This window comes from Chiloscyllium plagiosum, chromosome 2, assembly GCF_004010195.1.
Source record: "Chiloscyllium plagiosum isolate BGI_BamShark_2017 chromosome 2, ASM401019v2, whole genome shotgun sequence".
NCBI classification, from domain to species: domain Eukaryota; kingdom Metazoa; phylum Chordata; class Chondrichthyes; order Orectolobiformes; family Hemiscylliidae; genus Chiloscyllium; species Chiloscyllium plagiosum.
In genome coordinates, this window is record NC_057711.1 from 4,318,043 (window position 1) to 4,328,550 (window position 10,508).

Genomic DNA, 10,508 nt, shown 5'->3' on the forward strand with positions numbered 1-10,508 from the left:
AGATGTTAGGGTTAGGTTCTTTACTCAGCGAGTCGTGAGGTCATGGAATGCCCTGCCAGTAGCAGTGGTGGACCCTCCCTCATTATGGGCATTTAAGCGGGCATTGGATAGGCATATGGAGGATAGTGGGCTAGTGTAGGTTAGGTGGGCTTGGATCGGCGCAACATCGAGGGCCGAAGGGCCTGTACTGCACTGTATTCTTCTATGTTCTATGTTCTATGTTCTATTAAAATCATCCATGATTATTGCTGTACCTTTCGTACAAGTCCCCAGTATTTCCTGGTTTATACTGTTCCCCAGTGCAGTATTAGACAGGACTTTAAACTAAATGGGGGGGGTGCGCGGCTTCAGTTACAGGGCAAATTAGAACACCCAACTTAAAGGAGGAAGTAAGAATACAGGTTAGTGATGTGGCAGAGGTTACCAGATAATAAAGGTGAGGGACAGAACAGGTGAATATCTTTCTGCACCAAGGAATTATAAAAAAGTAGGAAGGTTTAACTGAGGAACAAATTTAAAAGCACTGTATATAAATGCATGATGTATTCGAAACAAAACCAATGAGTTAATAGTACAAATGGAAATAAAAGGGTATGATTTGGTAGTGATTACTGAGGCATGGTTACAAGGAGACCAAATCTGGAAATTGAATATCCAGGGGTACTCATACTTTTGGAAAGATAGACAAATGGAGGTGGTGTGGCTTTGCTGGTGAAGGAAAGGATCAGTGCTGTAATGAGAAATGACATAAGCATGGGGAGATTAAGATGTGGAATCAGTCTGGAGTAGAAATAAGAAATAGCAAAGGGAAGAAATACCTGGCAGGAATAACCTACAGGTCCCCGAACAGTCTGCAGTGGGGCACAGTACAAACCACAAAATATTAGAGGCTTTCAAGAGGTACGGCAATAATCATGATGACAGCCTACACCCCAAGGGTATTAAAGGAAGTAGCAGTGGAGATAGTAGATCTATTGGTTACAATATTCTAGAATTCCCTGAACATGGGAAAGGTCCAAGTAGATTGGAAAATGGTTAATGTAAAGCCGTTTTTCAAAAAGAGACGGAGGCAAAATGTGGGAAATTACAGACCAGTTAGTTTAACATCTGTTCTTGGGAAAGTGTTAGAATCAAATGTCAAGGAAGCAATATCAGAACATTTGGAATGTCAAAGTACCATCCATCAGAGTTAGCTTGGTTTTATGAAGTGTAAATCATGTTTGCCTAATTTCCTAGAGTTCTTCAAAGATGTAACAAGCAAGGTGGATAATAAGGATGCTGTTGATGTAATTTATCTGGACTTTCAGAGGCGTTTGATAAGGTGCCACATAAAAGGTTAATTTACAAGGTTGGATCATATGGAATTAAGGGTAATTTTATTAGCCTGGATAAATGATTGGTTGATGGATAGAAGACAAAGAGAAAGGATAAATGGGTTTTTTTCTGAATGGCAAAATGCAACTAGTGGGATGCCACAAGGTTCGGTCCTTGGACCCCAGCTATTTACAATCTACATTAACGACTTAGATAAGGAGGTAGAGGCTCTATAGTCAAATTTGCGGACGGCACAAAAATAGGCGTAATGGTAAATTGCAATGAGGAAATGAGAACCTTACAAATGGATATAGATAGGTTACGAGAGTGGGCCAAAATGTGGCAGATGGTGTTTAACATGGATGAGTGCGAGATCATGCATTTGGATCGAAAAAATAGGAAAGCAACCTATTATCTTAATGGGGAGATACTTTGGGGTACTATAGTGCAGAGGAATCTAGGTGTACTCTTCATGAGTCACAGAAAACTAGCATGCAGGTGCAGTAGATAATAAAGTGAATGGAATGTTGGCTTTTATAGCTAAAGGAATAGAATATAAAGGTAAGGAAGTATTGTTGCAACTATACAAGGTATCGATTAGACCGCACCTGGAGTATTGTGCACAGTTTTGGTCACCCTAGGTGCAGTGGCCCTGGAGACAGTTCAGAGGAGATTCCCTAGATTGAGCTCAGAGATAAGGGGTGTGTCATATGAAGAGAGATTGAACAGTTTAGGCCTATACTCACTGGAATTTAGAAGAATGAGGGGAGATCAAATTGAGGTATTCAAGATGATAGAAGGTGTGGATAAAATAGATGTGGAGCAGATGCTTCCTCTTATGGAGAATTCTTGGAGGAGAGGTCATAGACTTAGGATAAGGGGTAGCAAATTTAAAACAGAGTTGAGGAGAAACTACTTTTCCCAAAGGGTTGTGAATCTGTGGAATTCACTACCCCAAAGTGCAGTGGATGCTGGGACAGTGAGTAAATTTACCAAGGAGTTAGACAGATTTTTAATTGGTAATGGCTTGAAGGAATATGGAGAGAAGGCAGGAAAATGGAGATGTGGAGCATATCAGCCTTGATCAATGGCAGAGTAGACTAGATGGGCTGAATGACGTGATATTGCTCCTATATCTTCTGAACTTTATCTTTGGTACATATTGCATACTCCCAGTAGGGTCTTCTTTCCTTTAATATTTCTTAATCTACCCAGTCTGATTCTATGTATTGCTCTTCAGTGCTGATATAATTTCTCAGAACAGCACTGATCTTTTCCTTTACTAACAAAGCTGCATCACCTCCTTTCCTTCCTACCCACCCTTCCAAAAACCAAGTATCCTTGGATATTCAATACCCAAACCTGTCTCCCAGCAACCACATCTCATTAATCACCAACAAATCATACCCATTTTTCTCTACTTGCGCTGTTAACCCGTTAATTTTATTCCAAATGTTTCAAGAATTCATATACAAAGGTTTTAAGTCTGTTCAATGATCATATTTCCCTACTCTTGTATGATTCCTTGGTGCAATATCACAGTCATACATTCTGTCCTCTGGATGCAAGTTTGCTCGCTGAGCTGGAAGGTTTGTTTTCAGAGGTTCCATCACCATCACTGAGCCTCCGGTGAAGCACTGGTGATATGGAAGGCTTTTTATTTATGTGTTTAGGTTTCCTAACCTAAAGGATGATGTTACCTGGTATGGTGAAGAAACATCTGAAAATGAACCTTCCAGCTCAGTGAGCAAACTTACATCCAGAACTTCAACCTGAGCTATAAATCTTCTCAAAACTCACTAATTCTATCTTTTCCTTTTATGTTTTGGTAACAACCAGCCTCATCATTTAACTTGCACTCTTGCCGCCTTCTTTAATTTTATAATTTTCCATGCAATTGAACTCTCTCAAACACTATTTAGTTTAAATCTCTACCTACAGTCCTAGTTTTGCTATTCGCCAGAACTCTGGTAGCAGCATAATTCATCAGAACAGCTCCCTCCTTCCCCACACCAAACTTTGAGCCACACATTCACCTGTTTGATCTCATTGATGCTATGTCAGTGAGTTTATGGCTCAGGTAGTAATCCAGAAGTTATTACCTTTTTAGTTCTGCTTCTTAATTTAGCCCCTAGTTGCTCATATTCCCTCAGCTAAACCTATTTTCTCATTTTACCTTTATTGTTAGCACCTACATGGACCATGATAACATGATTTGGCCCACTGCCTCTTCAAATGACTATCATTATCTATATTCTACCTTTTAACATTTTCTTTCCAAATAATCTTCCAATGCACTCTCCTATGCCTCAGTTAAACCTACCTTCACCATACTTCTGGGGAGCATATTTCATTCCCAAACTCCACGCTGTGTGAAAAAGAATTTTCTCACATCACCCTTTCTTCTATTGCAAATAACTTTAAATCTGTGTCCTCCCAATCATGTTCCTTTCGTGAGTATGCACAGTTTATCTCTATCTACTCAATCCAACCAAGCATGATTTTGAAAACTTCAATCAGATCTCCTCTACTTCTCTCCAAGGAGAAGAGTCCCAATGTCTAATTCCTGGAATCTTCTTGTAAATTTCATTTCACAAATCCATGTCACTCTCCTCAATCTGATCACTACTTTCTAAGTGCAAACAACTATCATCTTACTACAGAAGACTGATTAGCACAGGACAGTTAGAGGAAATGGAGGACACATTCCCTTTTTATGACACTAGTTACTGTATTCAGATACATTTTAAAGGTATTAGTCTTTTAATGTATGAGTTGTTACTAACTAGATGAGTGGGTGGGTGGGTAAGTGGTTAGATTAGATAAGTAGTTGATTGGCCAAGTCAAGTGGGAATGCTCATGTCAGCGGCTGGCCATGCCACTGGGGGACTGAAGTCTGGCCAAGGCAGAACAGTCAATCTGGGATGTGGGGTGGGGTCAGTTGAGTGGTTCACTTCATTTACACTGGCTAACCACTGAGTTGTACCATTTCTGGGCAAGCATCTAGCTAAGTACTACATATTTGGCCCAAGTCTCTGATTAGTAATTTCATCGCATGTAGAAACATCATAATTTCCGAGTGGACTTGAAGCAGGTCTCCCAATTTATGTTTAACTCTCCAATTCCAATATAAATGCCAGTAGACTTGGATTTTCTTTGCAAAGAAAATAACTGAATAACTCAACTCTGGGTGGGAAATATTAATTGAATCATAATATTCCATACCTCATTATTGTCCCTTCTTCAAGTAATTATTCACTTCTCTTTTACAAGTTATTATTGATTCTGTATCCATGACTGAACAAGGGCAAAACACAATTTATTTTCAGCTATTCCATCTCCTAACAACCCATTGTATAAAATGAACTTTCTTAAATTTCTGCTTTTGAACGGTTAGCAATTATCTTAAATTAATGGCTCAGCAACTAGAGGAAAGAGACTCCTGATGGAGAGAGTACTGTTTACATAACCAAGATTGTAATTCAGAGATAAGTTTGATTGGAAGAATAGTCTTCTCTCAGTCCTTGCTTTTTGTTTTGCAATTACCTGGCACACAACTCTTCACTACTGGAGTAAAATGTCCATCAGCTTCATCAGCCGCACAATGTCTCAGCAGCAATAAACGTGCTGGACAAATGTCGTTACCCCTGCAACAAATCAAAAATATTGAAATACAAGTCCAATGATTTTTTAAAAACTCATTTATAGGAGTGGGTCTTGCTGGAATGTTCAACATTTTTTGCCTATTCTTAAGAGTGCAGTGTACAGACAGTTTCATAGCACTGATCTTATCAATTAACTACTTCATTATTATTCATTACATCATCATATTTCCTCTGCTGTATTATCTTGCTTTTTCAATCTGTCACATGCTGATAATTATTTGTATCACAGAAAAGGCGATTCCATGAAGCAGCCTGCGTATGCTTACCTTATCAAGGCCTCCATTCCACACAATATTTATTTCTGTTCTCTATCCCACCTTCATTGGTTAACAATTCACTTCAAATTATCACTATCATCCTTCAGTTCAGATGCTCAACATTTATTCCGACTCATCTCTGAACTAACTTTTCAGAGGCCTGTGTTCCCATCACTAATCACTCTTTATTTAGAAATGCACAGCCTTTGACAATAATACTGCCTCTCACTGAGTCAGGGATTCCAAGGGCTCAATATTCATCATCTTATGTCAGCCAGGTCTTCCTGATTGGAACAGATTAACAGCCCCAATCAGGGAGCTCATATTTTATGAGGTCCAGCTGGCTGACCACCTTACAAATCCTTCTCCCTCTGAGTCCACAGATGCAGGTTCTGAGGGACAGAGTAAGTTGTGTCCTGCAGAGCCTGAGAATTTTTAGCTTTCAAATGGCCCACATGCTTATTCAGGACAGTCACACTAACCCGAATTTTATAAGTCACTGATTTTAAGTTCTTGTCAATCAATCCTCTGACTATGTGTAGCCATTTTCCTGATTCGTGCCCTGAATTTTGTTCCTTGTATCAAACCGTCACTCTCGTTTGGTGAAGTCTTAGGTTCAGCATTGATGCTGTTTCACTTGCTCCCATGTATGGGAATATCAGATTTAAATGTAGGTTTGCTCGTTGAGCTGGAAGGTTCATTTCCAAGCGTTGCGTCACCTTACTAGGTAACATCTTCAGTGGCCTTCGGGTGAAGCACTGTTGATAATTCCTGCTTTCTATTTATATGTTTGGGTTTCTTTGGGTTGGTGATGTCATTTTCTGTGGTGACATCATTTCCTTGGTGATGTAATTTCCTGTGTTTTTTAAAGATTTTGATTAGATTCCCTACAGTGTGGAAACAGGCCCTTCACCAGTCCACACTGACCCTCCAAAGAGCAACCTTCCCAGACCCATTTCCCTCTGACTAATGCACTTAGCACACCATGGGCAATTTAGCATGGCCAATTCACCTAACCTGCACATCTTTGGACTGTGGGAGGAAACCGGAGCACCTGGAGAATGTGCAAACTCCACACAAAAAAATGCCGTAGGCTGGAATCGAACCTGGGACAATATTTTAGTGTGTTGATGGTTTGTGGACTACCATGATGTCAAGCGGTCCGAGTAGTCAGGCAGTCATTTCCGAGATGTCTTTGATGTAGAGGAGAGTGAATAGGGTTTCTGAATATGTGTTGTCTGCAAGCATTAGCTAAAACAGCAGCTAATGAACTTGAAAGACCCTATACAGGCAACAAGCAAAACTAATGTTATTTACAAAATACTATGTAGGACTGTAACAAAGACTACATTGGACAAACAGGCAAAAAACTAGCCACCAGGATACATGAACATCAACTAGCCACAAAACAATTGACCCTCTCTCACTAGTATCCTTACATACAGATGAGGAAGGACACCACTTCGGCTGGGACAACACATCCATTCTAGGACAAGCTAAACACAGACACGCCCGAGAATTCCTAGAAGCATGGCATTCCAACCAGAACTCGATCAACAAACACATCAAGTTAGACGCCATCTACCACCCCTTGAGAAAAAGAACTAGAAATGATATCACCACAGGAAATGATGTCACCACATGAGATGACATCACCAACCCAAAGAAACCTAAACATATAAATAGAAAGCAGGAATTATTAACAGTGCTTCGCCCGGAGGCCCACTGAAGATATTACCTAGCAGGGTGATGAAACGTCTGGAAATGAACCTTCCAGCTCAGCGAGCAAACCTACATACAGAACCTCAACCTGAGCTACAAATCTTGTCAAAACTCGCTAATATCAGATTTAGCTGGTGGGGTGTCTTCTTCCCATTACCAACTCTGTTGGTGCTATTCCTGTAGCTGCAATGGGGTGGTACTATAATCAACAAAAAACACGACAATTTGATATCTAGTGAGATTATTCATCATTCCAGCCTTCAAAGTTTGATCCATTCTTTCAGACAGGCCATTGAATGTTAGGTGGGATGGAACGATCTTAGAATTTTGAATTCCCATTAAATTTAACCACAGAATTATAGATTAAGAAATAACTAAAGTTTCTGCTGGTAAACGATAGCTTATTGGATTCACTACAGTGTGGAAACAGGCCCTTCGGCCCAACAAGTCCACACTGGCCCTCTGAAGAGTAGCCCACCCAGAGCCATTTCCCTCTGACTAATGCACCTAACACTATGGGCAATTTAGTATGATCAATTCACTTAATCTGCACATCTTTGGACTGTGGGAGGAAACCCACACAGACAGTTGCCCAAGGCAGGAATTGAACCTGGGACCCTGGTGCTGTGAGGCAGCAGTGCGAACCACTGAGCCACCATCCCATCCCACATTATCTGTGACTATTTCTTCCAAGACTCTGGGTGTTGCAAAAGGTGCATGCAATTTCTCTATGTTGCTCCACTGCTTGATGGATGGACTTCAGTGCATCCAACCACTTTGAATGGGCATTTATAATGACTAATATAATTGCACCCATGAAAAGACCACAACCAAGTCCAAGGTTTACATCGAACATAGATAGAACATTGAACAGTACAGCACTGTACAGGCCCTTTATTTATCTTAATCTAAGATCAACCTAACCTATGCACCCCTTAATTTACTGCCATACATGTGCTAGTCCAGCAGTCACTTAAATGTCCCTAATGTCTCTGACTCTACTATCACCATTCGCAGTGCATTACCTAGCAGGGTGACGAAACATCTGGAAATGAACCTTCCAGCAAAGCGAGCAAACCTACATACAGAACCTTCTTGTCACAGCCGTTTCTGGCCTGGGGAAAGTCTCTGGCTATCTATTCTATATATGCCTTTCATTACCTTGTACACCTCTATCAAGTCACCTCTCTTCCTTCTTCTCTCCAGTGTGAAAAGCCCGAACTTACTCAATCTCTCTTTAAAAACAAGCCCTCCAATCCAGGCAGCATCCTGGTATATCTCCTCTGCACCCTCTTAACTGGGAGATCGCATGGGCAGGGTGACACTAGGCACACAGACACACAAGATGGCCACTGAGCCATAAGTTGGCCGTTTGACACACATGATGGCCGCCGGACCACAATAGGGAGAGAGACAACAGTGCAAACATAGATACTGCCTGGGGCCATCAGAATGCCAGCACAATGCACTCACATTGTAACGTAGTTTGTTGTAAACATTGCAGAATCGTTGATAGTTTAGATGCAGTCATTGTCAGTTCCAGCGCAACCTTTGTTAATTTCAGCGTGGTTGTTGTCAGTTTAAGGCGTGGGGGGGGGGAGGAAGAGAATACACATGAGTAGCATATACTGCCCGCCAAAGTGTCTGGGGTCTGGGTCCAGCCAACACCTTTGATAGAAATGCTAACTGTTTGATACTGACTCAATACAAAATGCTAATAGCCAGGGCTGCAGTAACTATCCTTCTCAGGAAGAGCAATCAGTACCCATTTCTACAGCAAGGGACTTCTGCACAGACATTGAAACTGACAATGTCTGTGCTGAAACTGACAACAACCACGCTGAAATTAACAAAGGTTGCGCTGGAACTGACAATGACTGCATCTAAACTATCAACGATTCTGCAATGTTTACAACAAACTACGTTACAAAGATAATAACCTCATCACTGACCTATCACATCACAAAACTTATAAAAGTATCTTGACATGTGCTCTGGGTTGAGAAAAGATTCGCAGCTGACCACTGTGTGTTTGGTGTTTTTCTCTTCCCGGAACTCTAGTATTTCCTTGTACAATAAGCTCTGTCGTTGTACCCTGACTCTGATTCAAAGGCTGGTGATTTTCCCCACAACACCTCCAATAAAGCATCTACATCCTTCCTGTAATGAAGTGACCAGAACTGGATATTCCAAGCGTGGTCTAACCAGGGTTTTATGGAGTTGCAGCAAAACCTTGTGGCTCTTCAATTCAATTCACCTGTTAATGAAAGCCAAAACACCATATGCCTTCTTAACAGCCCTATCAACTTGGCTGGTGACTTTGAGGGATCTAAGTACGTGGACCCCTAGATCCTGCTGTTCCTCTACACTGCCAAGAATCCTGTCTTTAACCCTGTATTCAGCATTCGACCATCCAAAATAAATCACTTTGTATTTATCGAAATTGAACTCCATCTGCCACTTCTCAGCCCAGCTCTGCATCCTGTCAATGTCTTGTTGAAGCCTGCAACAGCCCTCAATACTATTTATTTTCACCACTGACCTTTGTGTCATCGGCAAACTTACTAACCTACCCCTCCACTTCTTCATTCAAGTCACTTAGAAAAACAACAATGGTTTTTGAACAGATCCCTGCCGGATACCACTGGTCACCGACCTCCAGACGGAATACTTTCCATCCATTACCACTCACTGTCTTTTTATCTGGTCATTCCCAATGGGATGTAGGGAAGCTGTAGGTGGTAAATTTTGTCTTTGTTGACACTCTGGGCACTGTCCCACCAAAATAGCTATGTCTGCGTTCAACCATGACCTCTAGACACAACTACTTGTCCATCACGGAAACGTGGATAGAAGAGGGACAGGAATGGTTGTTGGAGGTTCCAGGTTACAGATGTTTCAGTAAGATTAGGGAGGGTGGTAAAAAAGGAGGGGGGGGTTGGCGTTGCTAATTAGAAATGGTATAACGGCTGCAGAAAGGCAGTTCGAGGGGGATCTGCCTTTGGAGGTAGTATGGGCTGAAGTCAGGAATAGGAAAGGTGCAGTCACCTTGTTGGGTGTTTACTATAGGCCACCCAATAGAAGCAGAGATGTGGAGAAGCAGATTGGGAAACAGATTTTGGAAAGGTGCAGAAGCCACAAGGCAGTAGTCATGGGCGATTTCAACTTCCCAAATATTGATTGAAAGCTCTTTAGATCAAGTAGATTGGATGGGGCAGTGTTTGCGCAGTGTGTCCAGGAAGCTTTTCTAACTCAGTATGTAGATTGTCCGACCAGAGGGGAGGCCATTTTGGATTTGGTACTCGGTAACAAACCGGGACAAGTGATGGGCTTGTTAGTGGGTGAACATTTTGGTGACGGTGACCACAATTCTGTGACTTTCACCTTGGTTATGGAGAGAGATAGGTGCGTGCAACAGGGTAGGTTTTACAATTGGGAGAAGGGTAATTATGATGTTGTAAGACAGGATCTGAGGAGCATAAGTTGGGAGCAGAGGCTGTCGGGGAAGGATGTCGTGGAAATGTGGAACTTTTTCAAGGAACAGATACAA

General features: G+C 41.5%; 1 protein-coding gene across 1 annotated transcript in view; it reads right to left on the reverse strand.

Moving 5' to 3' along the window:
* The window catches only part of LOC122539520 (otogelin-like), a 67,668-nt gene that overhangs the window by 49,205 nt on the left and 7,955 nt on the right, over window positions 1-10,508 (reverse strand). The window contains exon 3 of the mRNA XM_043674470.1: window positions 4,861-4,961. Coding sequence (XP_043530405.1) covers window positions 4,861-4,961 — 101 coding nt within the window. The remainder of the gene's footprint in view (window positions 1-4,860; window positions 4,962-10,508) is intronic.